Source organism: Bufo bufo, chromosome 3 (assembly GCF_905171765.1).
Source record: "Bufo bufo chromosome 3, aBufBuf1.1, whole genome shotgun sequence".
In the NCBI taxonomy this organism is placed as follows: domain Eukaryota; kingdom Metazoa; phylum Chordata; class Amphibia; order Anura; family Bufonidae; genus Bufo; species Bufo bufo.
This window is the reverse complement of record NC_053391.1, coordinates 631,490,494-631,510,639: the sequence shown is the minus strand read 5'-3', so window position 1 is coordinate 631,510,639 and position 20,146 is coordinate 631,490,494. Positions and strand designations below refer to the sequence as shown.

The 20,146-nt window shown below is 44.0% G+C and overlaps 1 protein-coding gene across 1 annotated transcript in view; it reads left to right on the top strand.

Annotated features, from left to right (window-relative positions):
• LOC120996311 (WD repeat-containing protein 49-like) overlaps positions 1 to 20,146 on the top strand; it is a 193,320-nt gene that overhangs the window by 57,191 nt on the left and 115,983 nt on the right. The window contains exons 11-14 of the mRNA XM_040426158.1: positions 5,021 to 5,141; positions 10,403 to 10,472; positions 12,710 to 12,953; positions 13,089 to 13,194. Coding sequence (XP_040282092.1) covers positions 5,021 to 5,141; positions 10,403 to 10,472; positions 12,710 to 12,953; positions 13,089 to 13,194 — 541 coding nt within the window. The remainder of the gene's footprint in view (positions 1 to 5,020; positions 5,142 to 10,402; positions 10,473 to 12,709; positions 12,954 to 13,088; positions 13,195 to 20,146) is intronic.

Below are 20,146 nucleotides of genomic sequence, written 5' to 3'. Positions count from 1 at the left end.
CCTTGTGAAGACCTGCACTGTCACAGAGAGCGGCCTGAAAAGCTGTGCTGGAAGCACTGCGTGATAGGCATGCTGGCAGAATACCATAGACTGCAATAGTATACTATTACAGTGTATGGTACAAGACATGGACGGATTGGCAATGTACCCCACTGGGAAGATTCCTAGTGAGTTGACTGCCTTCTACTATGCAGTGGGCTGCTGGCCTGCAATCTGTTTTACAGTCTGTAACACAGATCTATGATTGCTGTGCTATGCACTTTAAGAGTCCCTGCGTTGCTTAGGGGCCCCGTGCCTGACTCCATATATGGCATCACTGCGCTGTAAGTCCTATGCTAACTCCATATTTGGCTATTTCCATACATAGAGTCATCACTTGGGTATCTCCAAACACCTTTAGCATGTTTGTTGACACCACTGTATATTTAAATGTTATTAATTCCCTACTCTTAAATTGTTACTGCCAGGTCTCAAACCCACGACCTTCTGTATGAGAGACGGACAAGCAAACCAGTGAGCTACAGAGCCCATTGTTATTAATAGAAGGATTTTTTCTGACTAAAAACCTTCATTATTATTCATGTACAACATATTAATATCTACAGAGACATCTCTATAAGGCCTCATGCACACGGCCGTTGTTTGGGTCCGCATCCGAGCCGCCGTTTTTGCGGCTCGGATGTGGACCCATTCACTTCAATGGGGCCGCAAAAGATGCGGCCAGCACTCCGTGTGCTGTCCGCATCCGTTGCACCGTTCCGTGGCAAAAAAATATAGCATGTCCTATTCTTGTCCGTTTTGTGGACAAGAATAGGCATTTCTACAATGGGCCGCCCGTTCCGTTCTGCAAATTGCGGAAGGCACACGGTCGTGTGCATGTAGCCTAAATCAGTAAATTGTATGGGATAACAGCAGAAGTATAATTTACATAGTAATTATAAAAAAAAAATAATGGAACAAAATAAACATATATACTTAAAAATTTGTTTATTGAAATTTATTTTGCTCACCGCCAATCACAGACATTTAAAGGGGTTGGCCCATCATAGACAATGAGGGCATATCGCTAGGAGAGACCCACACTTACACCAAGAATGGAGTGGGGAAAAGTGGTGGAGGGCGCACTGCGCATGTGCAGCCGCCCTCTTTTCATTTCTATGGGGCCGCCGAAAATAGCAGAGCGCTGGCTCTGCTATTTTCGGCGGCCCCATAGAAATCAATGGGAGCTGTGGCTTCGCAAGCCTGGTGCACTCCCATTTGGAAGGCTCTTGGCGGTGGCCGGAACCCAGGGTCCTCCAGCCACCGCTCGCCCCACTCCGTTCTTGGCGTAGGTGTGGGTCCCAACGCTGGGACCTGCACCTATCAGACAATGAGGGTATATCTTAGCAATATGCCCCCATTGTCTGATGGGCCAACCCCTTTTACTCTTCAGATGCCGTGGGCCAATTGTGAATGGACATTATATTCTGTTTTTCTGATATATCGCCCATATAACTGATTCATGTGCTCCATACACTATTGTGTTGACCTACTAGCAGGTTTGCATCACCTACAGTTCTATTGCCATGGCCCTGTCAACCAGTGCAATGCCTTACTTACTTGTACATTAGACCTGCTTAGTGAAAAGGCTCCTTGTTTTCATTGGCCCCACCAGCCACTTTTATGACCAGGCCTAACGGTTTGCTGACCCCGTCTACTTGACTTAGTCATGCCTTCTACCAGTCTGCCTCCGCCTACAAGGGGCAACCTCAAAATTTTTTAGGGAGAATTTTAATTGCCAATACACCTCTGGTATAGTCAATCAGAAGATCGCAAGTCCCCTAACTAAAAATTACAGTAAAAGGAAAAATAAAGTTTTTTTTTAAATACCCGGTACCCCACAAAAAATACAAAAAATTCAAACCACCTCGGGAAGAGTTTACATATGAAAATAAATAAACAATAAAATATAAACATAATAGGTATCGCCTCGGCCAAAGATGTCCGAACTATTAAAATATAAAAATATTTATCCTGCGTGGTGAATGCCGTAATAGAAAGAAAACACTTTGCCCCTCCTAAAAGCTTTTAATAAAAAGTGATCAAAAAGTCATCTGTACCCCAAATTGGTACCAATAAAAACTAAAAATCATAACACAAAAAGCAAACCCTCATGCAGATCTGTAAACACAAATACAAAAAAGTTATGGGGTGTCTGAATATGGTGATGCAAAGAAAGTTTTTATTTTTTAAAGTAGTAAAACAAAATAAAAACTATGTAATTTTGGTATTGCTGTAATCGTACTGACCTACAGATTAAGTTTGTCATGTCAATTTTAGCGTAAAATAAACACCATATAAACCCGAAAAAAACATGGTTATAATGCATTTTTTCTATTTTATTTTATTTTTTATGTTTTTTCACATTTTTCAATGCAAGATATAGTGAAATAAAGGCAGAAATTCTTAAGGCAATGTTCACACAATGCATTGTAGAGACTGAAAAATGTGACATACTGTAATCCATGTCAGATTTTGTATGTAATCTTTTTTACGTGTATTTTTCACCAAATATTGACGTGAGGCTATGTTTACATGTACAGAGCTCATTTCAAGAGAACTCAGCCTCTTTTTTGGTGTCTTCCTGTTTTTTAAGCAACATTTTTTAGCAGCTGCATATACACTGGCAGAATACATACCAAATAGCAACCAGAGGGTATTTTTTGCAAAATTAGCTTCTAAAAAGCTTGACAAGCTACTTCTTAAAGCTTTTTTGAAAACCACTGCATAAAAATATGCGGCAGTGTGAACTATGGTGTGCATTTTCCATTGAAAACAATGGGAAGCTGTTTTCGAGCGATTTTGAAGCATATCACAGCATAAGGCCTCTTGCACACAAATGTTTTTTGTTTTCCATTTACGTTCCGTTTTTTGCGTTCCGTATACGGAACCATTCATTTCAATGGATCCTCCAAAAAAACGGAAGGTACTTCGTATGCCTTCCGTTTCTGTATTTCTGTTCCACATAACTGACAAGGATAGGACTGTTCTATCAGGGGCCAGCTGTTCCGTTCCGCAAAAAAATATTTTTTGCGGATCCGTTTTTTGTGGACCACAAAATACTGAAAAAGCCATATGGTCATGTGCAAGAGGCCTAATACAGTGAGGAACAGAAGTATTTGAACACCCTGCGATTTTGCAAGTTCTCCCACTTAGAAATCATGGAGGGGTCTGAAATTCACATTGTAGGTGCATTCCCACTCTGAGAGACAGAATAAAAAAAAATCAGGAAATCACATTGTATGAATTTAAAATAATTTATTTGTCTTGCACTGCTGAACATAAGTATTTGATCACCTGAGAAAATCAGTGTTAATATTTGGTGCAGAAGCCTTTATTTGCAATTACAGAGGTCAAACGTTTCCTGTAGTTCTTGACCAGGTTTGCACACACTGCAACAGGGATTTTGGCCCACTCCTCAACACAGATCTCCTCTGGATCTGTCAGGTTTCGGGGCTGTCGCTAAGCAACACGGAGTTTCAGCTCCCTCCAAAGATGTTCTATTGGATTTAGGTCTGGAGACTGGCTAGGCCACTCCAGAACCTTGATTTGCTTCTTACGGAGCCACTCCTTGGTTATCCTGGCTGTGTGCTTCGGGTCGTTGTCATGTTGGAAGACCCAGCCACGACCCATTTTTAATGCTCTGACTGAGGGAAGGAGGTTGTTGCTCAAAATCTCACAATAAATAGCACCATTCATCCTCTTAATACAGTGCAGTCATCCTGTCACCTTCGCAGAAAAGCACCCCCAAAGCATGATGTTACCACCCCAATGCTTCACAGTAGGGATGGTGTTCTTGGGATGCAACTCATCCTTCTTTTTCCTCCAAACACGAAGAGTGAAGTTTAGACCAAAAAGTTCTACTTTGGTCTCATCTGACCACATGACTTTCTCCCATGCCTCCTCTGGATCATCCAGATGATCATTGGCAAACTTCAGATGGGCCTGGACATGTGATGATTTTAGCAGGGGAACCTTCTGTGCAGTGCATGATTTAAAACCATGATGGCGTAGTGTTCTACTGACAGTGACCTTTGAAACTGTGGTCCCAGCTCTCTTCATGTCATTGACCAGCTCCTCCCTTGCAGTTCTGGGCTGATTCCTCACCTTTCTTATCATCAATGATACCCCACGAGGTGAGATCTTGCATGGAGCCCCAGTCCGAGGGAGACTGACAGTCGTCTTTAGCCTCTTCCATTTTCTAATAATTGCTGTTGATCTATTTTCACCAAGCTCCTTTGCAATTGCCCCGTAGCCCTTTCCAGCCTTGTGGAGGTCCACAATTTTGTCTCTGGTGTCTTTTGACAGCTCTTTGGTCTTGCCCATGGTAGTAGTTGGCATCTGACTGACTGTGGGGTGGACAAGGGTCTTTAAAGAGCTCAGACAGGTGCTACTAAGTTAGATTAATGAGTGGAGTAGGTGGACTTTTTAAAGGCACAGTAACAGGTCTTTGAGAGCCAGAATTCTTGCTGTTTCTCAGGTGTTCAAATACTTATGTTCAGCAGTGCAAGACAAATAAATTCTTTTAAAGTCATACAATGTGATTTCCTGAGTCTCTCAGAGTGGGAATGCACCTACAATGTGAATTTCAGACCCCTCCATGATTTTTAAGTGGGAGAACTTGCAAAATCGCAGCGTGTTCAAATACTGTACTTATGTTCCTCACTGTACATGTGAAAGTAGCATTAAGACACCCAATACAGATGACATCATAAAAATACATGCCGGATGAACTATGGCACATATTTCACATTTAAATACACGGGGCACAGTTTCTAATGTATGTCAGTGTTAAATATGTGCGTAATACTTGCCAGAAACAACACATGAAAAACCTGCTTTTGAACTCTCCTTCTTGTCACATTGGTTGGCTGATTTCCTATGAACGTGATTCTGTCAATGAATGTTTGTATGGATCATCTAAGTCAACCTGATTAATTGACTACTTTATCCTGTAATAATATACATTTTTTATGTTTAGAATGTGGAAGAAGAAGCCTCGCCCAGATAACATAATGCCAACCATTGTCTTGGAGAATGCCATTCTTTCTCCTCATGTAACTTTAATCCGCTGGAAAGTACATGGAGATTGGGTTACACAAGTAAGTGCAAGGTATCTTTGTGTATCTGTGTGACCTTTTGTTAAAATTACTTTTATATGTTAAACAGATTGTTACAGCGGTGGCCATGAGCTGCCACTGCTCTAGTTACCCTGTCCTGCTGTCTTCTTCTCAGCGGGTCCAACCATTGAGTCCGCTCTGTCCCTCCACACAGACGGCAAGATCTCACTTCCTCTTCCCATAGGGCATGCACATCTTCTGGCTCTTAAAGGGCTAGCATACACTCACCCTCATCTTCACCAGCGTATGGCTTAAGGCACCTACTCCTGTTTGAGTGTGCCTGAGCAATACATTCCTTAGCTTGCTAGTTCCTGTGAAGGTGTGATGTAGCCATTTGTCTGCCCATGTACTGACCTCTGCCTGTTTACTGTACTTTGACCTCTGACCTTCAGCTGTCTGAAATGACCTGTAACTGACCTCTGTATTGACCCTTCACTTCCTGCCCTCCCTTGGATCGTTTTCCATTAAGCATGTACTCAACCTGCACTGATTTCGGCCTGTCCCTGACTACGACTTTTCCTGACTCCTCAGTGTCTTATCGGTGTCTCTGACCCCTGTGGGTTAGCTGGCAACCACACAGGGACTACTCCAAGAGGTAACGGCCTCATGGCTCCCCTGCAGCAAAGTCCAGATTCCTGTACAGGGATTAAAAGGTGTATACCAGGGGACTGCCAGGATGACGCCCTTAGCATCACAGTGGTTCTACACCCACTGCCGTAACACTTTTTTTTTTTTTTGGTGATTTTATTTTAATTTTGTCACTGTCACTGTCCATGTTTAAAAAAATATCTAAAATCAGGCAGTTTTTGCAGCGACCACTAGGACTCAGAGGTCGCGCTACATTTTTTCTGGAAGAGTAAAAATACTCCTCTTACCATTTTTGAGGAGTGTTTTTAGCCGAGGAGGAGTACGAGAAAGTTGAAGTCATTTTAAATACATAATACGTGGCCTGCACTTGTTCATATCTGCGTTGGAGGCTGCGTTTGGAGCCTCCTCCACAGATTTTGTCAAAAAGACTAGACAAAAAATCCTTGCATGCAGGACTTTTTTGTCCGGTAAAAAGACAGGATCCCAAACAGAAACTGAATGGACTCCATCATAGTCATTGGAGTCTTTTCAGCTCTGTTCCTGTCAGTTAGGCCGGGTTCACATCATGTTTCGGTCATACGTTTAACATACATGAAAAAACTTATACAATAACAGACGCCTCAGACAGATGCCATACTGTGGCATCTGTCACCATAGAGTTCCATTGTAAAATAAAATTAGATTATTTTTTTCTGGACTTTGCAGGATAGAAAGACGTAGTACACTTAGATTTCCCATTCTGCAAAAAAACAAAACAAAACATATGCATTAGCATATACACTGAACAAAAATATAAGCGCAACACTTTCGGTTTTGTTCCCATTTTGCATGAGCTGAACTCAAAGATCTGAAACATTTTCTACATACACAAAAGACCCATTACTCTCAAATATTGTTCACAATCTGTCTAAATCTGTGTTAGTGAGCACTTCTCCTTTGCCGAGATAATCCATCCCACCTCACAGGTGTGGCTCATCAAGGTGCTGATTAGACAGCATGAATATTGCTATTGCACTGGTATGCCTTAGACTGCCTACAATAATAGACCACTCTGAAATGTGCAGTTTGATCACACAGCACAATGCCACAGATGTTGCAACGTTTGAGGGAGCGTGCAATTGGCATGCTGACGGCAGGAATGTCTACAAGAGCTGTTGCCCATGCAATGAATGTTAATTTCTCCACCATAAGCCATCTCCAAAGGCGTTTCAGAGAATTTGGCAGTACATCCAACCGGCCTCACAACCACAGACCACGTGTAACCACACCAGCCCAGGACCTCCACATCCAGCATGTTCACCTCCATGATCGTCTGAGACCAGTCACCCGGACAGCTGCAGCAGCAATAGGTTTGCATAACCAAAGAATTTCTGCACAAACTGTCAGAAACCGTCTCAGGGAAGCTCATCTGCATGCTAGTCGTCCTCATCGGGGTCTGGACCTGACTGCAGTTCGTCGTTGTAACCAACTTGAGTGGGCAACTGCTCACATTCGATGGCGTCTGGCACATTGGAGAGGCGTTCTCTTCACGGATGAGTCCCGTTTTTCACTGTTCAGGGCAGATGGCAGACAGAGTTTGTGGCGTCGTGTAGGTGAGCGGTTTGCTGACGTCAACGTTGTCGATCGAGTGGCCCATGGTGGCGGTGGGGTTATGGTATGGGCAGGTGTATGTTATGGACAACAAACAGGTGCATTTTATTGATGGCATTTTGAATGCACAGAGATACCGTGATGAGATCCTGAGGCCCATTGTTGTGCCATTCATCCACGACCATCACCTCATGTTGCAGGGATCTGTACACAATTCCTAGAAGCTGAAAACATCCCAGTTCTTGCATGGCCAGCATACTCACCGGACATTTCACCCATTGAGCATGTTTTGGATGCGCTGGATCGGTGTATACGACAGTGTGTTCCAGTTCCTGCCAATATTCTGCAACTTCACACAGCTATTGAACAACCTAATCAACTCTATGCGTTGCACTGCGTGAGGCAAATGGTGGCCACACCAGATACTGACTGGTTTTCTGACCCCCCCCCTTCCCCCAGTAAGGCAAAACTGTGCACATTTCAGAGTGGCCTTTTATTGTGGGCAGTCTAAGGCACACCTGTGCAATATTCATGCTGTCTAATCACCACCTTGATATGCCACACCTGTGAGGTGGGATGGATTATCTCGGCAAAGGAGAAGTGCTCACTAACACAGAATTAGACAGACTTGTGAACAATATTTGAGAGTAATGGGTCTTTTGTGTATGTAGAAAATTTTTCAGATCTTTGAGTTCAGTTCATGCAAAATGGGAGCAAAACCAAAAGTGTTGTGTTTATATTTTTGTTCAGAGTATGTTTTTTTTTTTTTGTACAATGGAACTCTATGGTGACGGATGCCACGGTATGGCATCTGTCCGAGGCGTCCGTTAACATACAGTTTTTTTTGTATATGTTAAACAAATGACAAAAATCCAACACTTCCATTATTTTCGTTGTTCTGCTCATCTAACGGAGCAAAACAAGTCCAGTCCAATATGGTGGATCTTCCCTGTACTTTGTAACTTGGCTATAATAGCCTGCTGTGCCTTTACTACACACTGCACCACATACATCAGTGTGTGATGTATATAGTGCAGTGTGTGTGATGTATGTAGTGCAGTGTGAGTGATGTATGTACAGTGCTGCCCATAATTATTCATACCCCTGGCAAAATTTGACTTAGTTACTTTTATTTAACCAGCAAGTAATTTTTTGACGGGAAATGACATAGGTGTCTCCCAAAAGATAATAAGATGATGTACAAGAGGCATTATTGTGGGGGAAAACATTTCTCAGCTTTTATTTACATTTGAGCAAAAAGTGTCCAGTTGGCATAAAAAAGGAGAAGCCTTCAACCCAAAGAACACCATCCCCACTGTCAAACATGGTGGCGGGAACCTAATGATTTGGGGATGTTTTTCAGCCAATGGACCAGGGAACCTAATCACAGTAAACGGCACCATAAAAAAGAGCAATACATGAGGATTCTCAACGACAACATCAGGCAGTCTGCAGAGAAACTTGGCCTTGGGCACCAGTGGACATTTCAGCATGACAATGACCCAAAACACACAGCAAAAGTGGTGAAGAAATGGTTAGCAGACAACATTAACGTTTTGGAGTGGCCCAGCCAGAGTCCAGACTTGAATCCAATTGAGAATCTGTGGAGGGAGCTAAAGATCAGGGTGATGGCAAGAAGACCCTCCAACCTGAAAGATTTGGAGCTCATTGCTAAAGATGAATGGGCAAAAATACCTGTGGAGACATGCAAAAAGCTGGTCTGCAATTATAGGAAGCGTTTGATTGCTGTAATACCCAATAAAGGCTTTTCTTATTGATTATTGAGAAGGGTATGAATAATTTTGGACTGGACACTTTTTGCTCAAATGTAAATAAAAGCTGAGAAATGTTTTTCCCACAATAATGCCTCTTGTATATCGTCTTATTATCTTTTGGGAGACACCTATGTCATTTCCCGTCAAAAAATTACTTTCTGGTTGAATAAAAGTAACTTTAAGTCAAAATTTGCCAGGGGTATGAATAATTATGGGCAGCACTGTATGGAGTGCAGTGTGTGTGATGTATGTAGTGGTGTAGTGTGTTATGTATGTAGTGCAGTGTGTGATGTGTGTGGTGCAGTGTGTAGATCATACACTGCACTACATACATTACACACATCGATACATTGCTGCACTTTCACCTTCTGGGCTCCCCTGCAGTGGTCCAGCACTCCATTCCTCTTCAGCTCCATGCCATGTTTGCCGGCGCAGCGCTGCCCCTGCTCTCCTCATACATCGGGATTCGGGAGCTGGCCCCCCCTCCTTTCAGCACCGGCTTCCCCTGCTGCAGGGCGCTGTATGGCTTCGGCGCCCGCCCAAACTAACCAATAGCAAAGCTCCTTACTGTATGAAGCTTTGCTATTGTTTATTTTAGGCACAGGCAGCATCGCTGCGCTGCCTGCGCTGTTCACTGCACGCACTGTGCTGCTGAATGTAGGGGAAAAGTCTAAGGCGTATTGGTACGCCTTAGATTTTTTTCAGAGAGTAAAACAGCCTGAACAGGCGTCTATGACGCTTGTACAGGCGTTATTGTGACCTCTGCTAGGACTAATATATTGAGACTTCCTGTTCTGTACAGGTACATTTTCAGTAGCGATCTCATCATCACAGGCAGAATTACAGTGACAACTATCACCTTTGTATAGATAACACAGGATCCGCCATTCACAATAGATGATATCACAGCTTATCTACTCCCTCCTGACCTCTGCACAGGTCACACAGCATGCCTACAAAACACTCCCATAGAGGTCAATGAGGTCCTCTCCAGTTTTTAGTGTCTGTGGCCCACGTGGCTGCTCTCAAAGAACAGGAAGCTAATTATCTAATAGCTAATTATGTCATGACACATTCCCTTTAAGGGGTTTTCCTTTACACTACTGTCTTTTATTCAGTTTCATAAATATATCTCATGATTTATCTTCCTTTCTATAGAGCTGCATCTAAAAAATGGAATTAGATAAATGAAATAAAAAAATGAATAAATAAAAAAGTAATTTGTACAATGTTTTTTTTTTTAAATGGAGTCGTACTTTAAATAAGTATATGACTGTTTGATTTTTCCAGATGAAATATTATGATTCCATTAAAGCGGTCATTTCTGCTTCAAATGATGAGTCTACAGCTTTAGTAATTGGTAAGTTAAATAATAACCATATTACTACAATATATGAGAAGTGCAATGTCATGGCTGGTATGTGCACCCAATGTAACAGCTGGAAAACATGGCGGCCACATCTCCTGGACCGACTGCAGTTCCCCTGACCCGATCGTGCAGTGACCCGCAAGGGGGAGAACTGGGAGGAGGGGAGTGGTAGTTGAGACACTGGTAGGAGTGATGGTGGTTCACAGTGGCTGTCCTCATTCCAGCACTCTCTGGGGCCATGCAGTGATGGGAGGTCTCACCCATTCTTTCCTCAGGGGACACATTGGACTTTTGGGGTCTCCTGTCTGGTGGTGTCTGGGGTGCCCTTAATGGTGGATTATTGGCAGGGTGCAAGGCAGGAGAGCATGGATGGATAAGGGCTGGCAAATGATGATGGAGTCAATGACCTGGCTTGTTTGGTTGCAATAAATAATGTCTCTCTTTACTGAATAGCTAATGGGAGTAGTAGTTCATATAGCAGCAAAAGGCACAGTTCTGAAGTATGTTACAGAATAGGCTTCTCCCAATATGTGTATAGGCAGTAGCAATGATGGTAGTAGTGGTCCTCCCTGAGTCTCTTTCTAGGTACAATTTACAATCTTCCCAAATAACCACAGGCGTGCAGTCCCACACTCATTAGCGGGGTGCAGATCTTGGATGGCCAGTCTGCCTCAAAGTGCGGTGGGCACCTAAGACAATTAACCCTTTCCACAAGCAGTAAAGTCTTATTGCCATAAATGTGGAGTGCCTTACTGTCTGAATCCAGTTTGACCTTGATGGTTGTACACCTCCAGTGAATGTCTGTTCTCTTTCCTTCAGGGGTAGTCTCTCAGTGCAGTACCCCAGTGCAGGGGGTATCTGCATATAAGTTTGTTTTTTAATGTTATATTAGCCATTTTATTGCCATGTTATGTGTTCCCACCATTATAATGTGTATGAATGGCAAAAACAGGCTTAATCACCCTGGCTCAACCCACATAGGAGGTTAGATGTGGGCTGGCCCCACCCCTAACCTTTAGGGAGAGTATAGTCTGGAGTTTCAGAGGGGAAGGAAGCAAAGTCCATGTGCTCCTTCTTCTTGGGCCTCAAGTTCCAGAGACTCTGCAAGATCTACAGAAAGAGAGAGAAAAGGAGAAATTAGAATCTGCATGATCAATAGTAGAGTCAGTAAGGTAACCTGCAACTACAGCCATTCAGACCTTACTGCAGTGGCAGGACTCTGTTAAGACACCCTTCACACTTGAACATATCTTGGACAGATATGACATCAAGACCTTGTATCCTGTAGTGGACATTACAGCCACCATTGACAGAGTATTATTGCCAGCTAGAGAGGAAAGAGTGCCATAGCTTCCAGCCACCCTCTGTTTACCACTATGGGAGTTCAGAAAACAGCCAAGTGTCAGTCCTTAACTGTGAATGCAAAGGTAGCCATGTTTATGAGGTACACTCTCCATTAACCACTATGGAGGTTCCGAAAACAGCCAAGTGCCGGCCCTTAATGGTGAATGGAAAGGTGGCCATGCTTATGAGGTACACTCTCCATTGACCACTATGGAGGTTCCGAAAACAGCCAAGTGTCGGTCCTTAACTGTGAATGGAAAGGTAGCCATGCTTATCAGGTACATTCTCCATTGACCACTATGGAGGTTCCGAAAACAGCGAGTCTGCTTGCTTGGCTGTTGTTCGGAACTCCCACAGCAATAAATGGAAAGCACCTAGTGCATGCGCAGTGTGCTCATCTGAGAAACATAGTCCTATCTGACATTGATGGCATATCCTAGGAATATGCCATCAGTATCCCAGATGGGCCAACCCCTTTAACTTAAAGGGCAATTTTGGTTTTACATAAAAGAAAAGTTGCTAGTTTCTCAGTTTATTTCAATTTTTGCTTGCAACTTTCAAGATCTATGTTTGCTGTGAATGATTGGAAGCATTCATTTATCTATGGACAAACAAGGGAGCAAATAATCTCCTAACCCTTCTATAAAGAAGGGACAGAGTGAGAGGTCAGCAAGCACTAGGCCCTCCTGTCATGGGATCAAGGAGCCAGAAACTCTTTTGACTTATCTCCTCTATGTTTGTACATGTTTTAAATTTTCAGTACTATCGTTGTCCTAAAACGAATGTCTAGTCTCACCAAAGTGAATTTCATGGTTACATTTATAACTCCCCAAGCCAGATATAAGCGTCATCTCATATTTGTCATCTCATATTTGCTCTTTTAGGTTGTACAGTTGGGACAACAAATGTAGAACAGCAGATGAAGGACATAAAAGACCATGTGAAAGACCTGAAGGGACGTAGAGGAGCATTCACACCTGGACCACCACAGAGGAGAGCAAGTGGAGACCAAACAGTATTCCGCATATATAAAGGGGTGAAAACTTTTGCATTCTGCAAAAAGAACAGCCTTGTCGTAACGGGAGGAATGGATCGCATTATTAGACTGTGGAACCTCTACATGCCTGCGTAAGTTATATATCATGTATATATCCAGAAAACTGGATTAGTGAGTTCACAGCATATCATATATTTTTCTGTACCAAAATACTGTACAGTGGTTGGTGCAAAAATGACATCATAAAACCTTATTGCTCTTTATAGGCGGGCGACAGGCATGCTTCGCGGTCATACTGCGCCTATATTTTTTCTTGAAGTCTCATCAGAAGATAACAAAATCTTTTCAATTGCAACAGACAATACAGTAAAGGTAAGATAACATATTTTACAGTCAAGAATACTTATGTTCTTGACTACTTCAAAGCCGCGTTCTAATTGGTTAATACACAGGGGACATACAAAAAAAGAAAGAGATGGCCATCACCAATATCAAATCTGTGGAGGTTCGACACCCTGGACCCCCACTGATCACCTTTTGAACAGCCTTTGGTGCTCTGTTGATCGCTACAGCCTCTTCCTATGCTTGTGAGGCCTCTTGCACATGACCGTATGTATTTTGTGGTCCGTAAAAAACGGATCCGCTAAAAAATACGGATTTTGCGGAACGGAACAGCTGGCCCTTCATAGAACAGTACTATCCTTGTCCGTAATGCAATAATAGGACATGTTCTATTTTTTTGCGGAACAGAAATATAGAAATACGGAAACAGAATGCACACGGAGTACCTTCCGTTTTTTTTTTTTGTGGACTCATTGAAATGAATGGTTCCGTATACGGTCCGCAAAAAAAAAAAACTGAGCGGACACGGAATGAAAATACGTTCGTGTGCAAGAGGCCTTATGCTGTGAGGAGGCCACAGAGCTCAGTGGAGTGCGGCAGCAGTCGGACCCCCACCAATCTAAGGGCTCATTAATAGTAAAGAAATTCCTGGGATGGTATGTCCATGGACGTGTCAAAGTGCAGCAGCCCAGGAGGAGCCAGAGTGGAGGATGGGAGTGCAAGTGGCTCTGGCTGTCACCGTCAATCACGGCAGCTTTCTTTACACTGTAGCTCCTTAGAGCCGTGCCATGAAAGGAGGGGGCACCCTATCTTCCCTTAGGGCACCCCCTGATTGGGGTGCCTGTGATGTTAGGTGTTTGTATAGGTGCAAAGCAGGGTGTGTAGAGTGCAATGGCCAGTGAATGGTGCAGGAGTCAGAAAACCAGGCCAGTGGTGGAAGAATAAACTTCTCTCTTTACTGATGTGCAAAATGGGAGTTGTAGTACATCCAATTATAGCAAAACAGGGTTCCAACTGTACACAGCGCAATTCTCTCCCAGATAGCAGTGTATGGATTTAATCAGGGATGAGAGTTATGGCCCTCTTTGTAAACTATTTTGCTAAAGTCTCTATCAGTAGACTCTATGGCTGGCAACAGTACCTTGGCAAAAATGGCTCCATTATCTACTATGAGATATAGGGTTTTGAAAGTATGTCTGGCCTGGATGTGTCCAAGTGTAATAGGTGTCTTAACGGTGTCCCCCACAGCAGCAAAGTCTGAATGGCTGTAGTCGCAGGTTACCTTGTTGACTTCTATGCTTGGCCATGCAGATTCTACATTCTCCTTTACCTTCCTCTTTCTGTTGATCTTCCAGTAAGGACTGTATTAGACCAGGAGATAGTCGGGCAGATCATTGCTAACAAGTGTTTGGAAGAGCACTCATTAGCGATGATCTGCCTGTGTGAAAGTACTGCGATTACGCAAGCTTGTTCATTGGGCAATCACAATTTTTAAGGAGGCTGAAAAATCATTGTTCGCCAGCAGCAGCTTGTGCGGTCTAATTACGCTCTGCTGCTGTCAAATAACGATTCTGTAAGGGGATGAGCGATGGTATTAGTGATCACTCCTCCCCGTACTGTGGAGGAGATCGTTGCATGTAACAGCAGCGGTCTCCTCCACTAACGGGCAGGCAGTTGTCAGGAAGGAACACTTTCTTCCCTACAATTGTCAACCTCATCTGCAGGTCTAATACAGATCTATTTCACACATAGATCTGTTTGTCTCTGGGATGTTCTGGGCCTAAAGAAGGAGAAAAAGGCACAGCTTTCTTCCTCTCTAAACTAACTGTGCTGGGAGTGGATCCTGGATCTCCACCCAACCTCCTGCAGGGGTTGAGCCAGGATTATTAACCTTAGCTATGCCATCCATACACAGCTAGGCTGGGTGCAATACACAACATAACAATACATGACATAAGTTATGTCCCTGGCCAGGCACTACAGTTTCTAGTCCTTGATGTTGCAGCAGGCCTCTTCAGTGCACACCCCCAGCAGGGGATATGTAGAGGACACACACATTACGCTACACTAAGTGCACGCTTTCTTTCCTCCCACTCTCTTGCAGCAGAGGCTGGAGCCTAGGACATTTGTGCCTGCTTTCTTTGCACACCCCAGTAAAGGGGGGGTGTTGCGTACACCTGTTCAATCCAATATAGTGCTGATTAGACTAGCATTTTTATTGCTGCTCCTCCTTTTTAGAATGGGTTATGTGCTAACAAAGTCAGGGCTCGTTCACACGAACGTTTATTGCATTCCGTATACGGGCCGTTTATTGCGTTCCGTATACAGTCCGTATACGGAACCATTAATTTCAATGGGTCTGCAAAAAAAACAGAATGTACTCCGTGAGCATTCCGTTTTCGTATGTCCGCAATTCCGTTCCGCTAGATTTTGAGTCTTGTGCTATTCTTGTCCGCAAATCACGGTCCGTGGCTCCATTCAAGTCAATGGGTCCGCAAAAAAAATGGAACACATACGGAAATGCATCCGTATGTCTTCCGTATCAGACGGATGCATTCTCAGTGGATCCGCCTCCACTGAGAATGCATTAGGGCTGGACGCCTGCGTTCGGTGCCGCTTGTGAGCCCCTTCAAACGGAGCTCACGAGCGGACACCTGAACGCAGGTGTGAAAGCAGCCTAAGAAAAGATGCTCCAGAATTATAATTGTCTGAGGAATGCAAGTAGTTCCCAGAACAGACATGTTAGGAGAGGTTACGTGTTATATTTAGGTTTCAGAAATGATCATTGGTAACATAGGTATATAATGTCACTCATATAAAAGCTATTATAGTATAGCTGTTGCAGTACCACTCATAGCCACCAGAGAGCAGCCTTGCTCAAAATCTGTACTTATTGTTTGACTCACATAGACTCAGCTGGATATATCAAAGCCAGGCATGCTGTAGTTTAAAAAAATTCAGTTTAATAATTCCTTTTGCTTTTTTTCCAGATGGATGAAAACATAGAGTGGGCATAGATATAGATCCCTCGGCCAACTAACTTATTTTGCAAAGAAAAATAGCACACCATATAGGTTTATTTATAGTGCCAAATGGTACCGCAGGCTACATTGAAAAAATAGGATGTAGGTGTCAATACTGTTTAAAAATGCAGACAGTACACGGATGAAAAATACATGTGCTTCCATATTAAAACTATAAAAATCTGAAAGTGCCTTGAAGAGGTTGTTCACCCCTGTGGGTCTCTGGCAAAGCCCCCTAAGTGTGGCCGGACGGCCCTGTGGAGGAAATCATACTTGCCTAATCCCCTCTCCTGGGTCACGTGACGCATGGGAGACATGCCACTACCAATGACTAAGGCTACTTTCATACTGGCGTTAAGCTTTTCCGGCAGGGGAACAGCCTGCTGGATCCGTACTACCGTTTGCACACGTGTGCTGCCGGAAGTCCGCCCGGCCCCTTTCACTATAATGGGGTCTGGCCAGAGATCCGGCCGCAGCACGGCAAACATGCCGAGAGGCGGCCGGACAAAAAACACTGAACGCTGCGGTTTTTGTCCTCTCAGCATGTTTGCCGTGCTGCGGCAAGATCTCCGGCCAGACCCCATTATAGTGAAAGGGGCCGGGCGGACTTCCGGCAGCAAACGTGTGCAAACGGTTGTACAGATCCGGCAGGGGAACAGCCTGTCGGAAAAGCTTAACGCCAGTATGAAAGTAGCCTTACCCACATCAAACCAGATGTTGAAGCAGGGAGACTTGATAGCTGCAGTGGCCCGAGGTGAGTGAAGGAGCCGGAACCCAGCAGCGGGGATCAGTTAACTATGATTTCCTCCACAGCCCCAGCCATTGTAGGGGGTCTGTCCGAGAGACCCCCCCCCCCCAGGAGTGAACAACTCCTTTAAAGTAATTAGGAATGTGCTCTTCTCATGTAAGTCCAGACTAATGCCATTAGATCTATTACTGCATAATTGTGCTCAAATTGAAAGCTATGAAAAACCAAAAACTTAAGGTGGCCATACACGAGATAACTATTGGCTCGTCCGTCCATCAGCCATTTCTCCTAATCCTCCCATACATATGCATTGTCAAGCAAGCCTGCATAATAAGGAGAAATCCTGTACCAGACTCCTCTTCTAGCGTCTTATCTCCATGCTAACCAAAGGATTGGGCAGTTGAATCCAATGTCTGATCCTTATTTCCCCTGGCATCAGCTATTGGGGCAGAATCGGGAGGACACACATTAAAGGGGTTTTCTGGGAGTTTTACACTGATGACCTATCCTCTGGATAGGTCATCAGCATCTGATCGTGAGCTCCGACACCCAGGACAACCGCCGATCAGCTGTTTGAGAAGGCAGTGGCACCACGGCCGTCTCTGAGCTATCCAGAGGATAGATCATCAGTATAAGGCCCCTTTCACACGGGCGGGTTTTCCGCGCGGGTGCGATGCGTGAGGTGAACGCATTGCACTCGCACTAAATCCGGACCCATTCACTTCTATGGGGCTGTGCACATGAGCGGTGATTTTCACGCATCACTTGTGTGTTTTGTGAAAATCGCAGCATGCTCATCATTGTGTGTTTTTAATGCAACGCAGGCCGCATAGAAGTGAATGGGGTTGCGTGAAAATCGCAAGCATCTGCAAGCAAGTGCGGATGCGGTGCGATTTTCACGCACGGTTGCTAGGAGACGATCGGGATGGGGACCCAATCTTTAATATTTTTCCTTATAACATGGTTATAAGGGAAAATATTAGCATTCTTAATACAGAATGCATAGTACAATAGGGCTGGAGGGGTTAAAAAAATAAATAAAAATTTAACTCACCTTAATCCACTTGCTCGCACAGCCCGGCTTCTCCTCTGTCTTCATCTTTGCTGTGCACAGGAAAAGGACCTGTGGTGACGTCACTGCGGTCATCACATGGTCCGTCACATGATCCATCACCATGGTGATGGATCATGTGATTGACCATGTGATGACCGCAGTGACATCATCAAAGGTCCTATTCCTCAAAGAAGAAGACAGAAGAGAAGCCGGACTGCGCGATCAAGTGGATTAAAGAGGACCTTTCATTACGATAAAAAATGTAAACTAAGCATACAGACATGTGGAGCGGCGCCCAGGGATCTCCCTGCACTTACTATTATCCCTGGGCGCCGCTCCGTTCTCCCGGTATAGGCTCCGGTATCTTCAGATTTTCGGCTCAACTGGGAGGAGCCTGCTCTTGTTCTCCTGGGCGTCTCCTTCTCCCAGGCTGTAGCGCTGGTCAACGCAGCGCTCAGCTCATAGCCTGAGAGACGCCCAGGAGAACAAGAGCAGGCTCCTCCCAGTTGAGCCGAAAATCTGAAGATACCGGAGCCTATACCGGGAGAACGGAGCGGCGCCCAGGGATAATAGTAAGTGCAGGGAGATCCCTGGGCGCCGCTCTCCATGTCAGCATACTTAGTTTAGATTTTTTATTATAATGAAAAGTCCTCTTTAAGGTGAGTTAATTTTTTTTTAATCTTTTTTTAACCCCTCCAGCCCATGTCAGCATACTTAGTTTAGATTTTACTAAGCATTCTGTATTAAGAATGCTATTATTTTCCCTTATAACCATGTTATAAGGGAAAATAATAAAATCTACACAACACCTAACCCAAACCCGAACTTCTGTGAAGAAGTCCGGGTTCGGGTCTGGGTACCAAACATGACGATTTTTCTCACGCGCGTGCAAAACGCATTACAATGTTTTGCACTCGCGCGGAAAAATCACGCATTTTCCCGCAACGCACCCGCATCTTATCCGGGCCAAAAAACATGACACCCGTGTGAAAGAGGCCTAAAACTCCTGGAAAACTCCTTTAATCCAAAGTAATATGTCCTGATAAATATTCCAGATTATGACACAGAAAAAGGGAAATCATAAATATAGGGGATAGGTAACACCTGGCAAGATATGCAGCCTAATAAAAGGAACTTGTCACCACCTGTGAACACCATTTTAGGCTATTTTAGCATGTAGATATAATATATATACAAATTGAGTGCATTATAAATACATTGGAAGACATTACACAGCCAGCATAACGAAAAAGTTAGTTTAGATGTGAATCCAGCAGTTAATTTAGACAGTAAGTTACTTATAAACAAGCTGCAGTCTCTCTGTGCCAGCCCCTTCCTTCTCCTCCTCTTCCTTCTCCTCCCCTTCCATAGACTTCTAAGTAATCACGGTCCGAGGCCCCATTCAAGTCAATGGGTCTGCAAAAAATACGGCACACAGAACACATCCGTAAGTCATCTGTATTTTGCGGATCCATACTGTAGAAATGCTATGCCCAGCCCATATTGCTCATGTGTTTGGTGATTAATAAGTTACTGTTTCCGTTTCCGATCCGCAAAAAAACGGATCAAATACGGAAACCATACGGATGTGTTTTGTGCAATAACGGAACTGAAGAGGACTTAAATCAGAGAAAAAAAAACTCAGATACGGAACAACGGATCCGTGAAAAACTGACCGCAAGACAACGGTCGTGTGCATGAGCCCTAAGTGAAGTGTTCTCATGTACTGTATGTGTATGCCAACAGCACTTTCTGGGCAGCTTGGGGTTAACCACCTTGCCTCACCCTATTAGGGTGCCAGGCAATGGACTTGGTTGGCTCCCTGGTTAATTATAGTAAGAGTCCAGCTGTGCCACAGTGAAGAGCTACATGTACGAGCTCCTCATGCAGCGTACTCAAGTTAGGGTTAATAGTGTTCCTGGGTGTTGTAGTGCAATTGGGACCACTAACCTGAGACAGCTGACTCTCTGCAAGGCAGGTAATGATAAGTAATGTTCGTGACGCCAGTGGCAATTAAACGGTGGCACGCCGTTTGCTGATAGCAGGAATAACTGAGGAACCACTTGATGTTAAAACAGAACTCAAACTTTAGTAGTCATCATGCATGGACACAGATGGAAGCGCAGTTCCTTTGAAGACAGTTGGTTTCAATACATT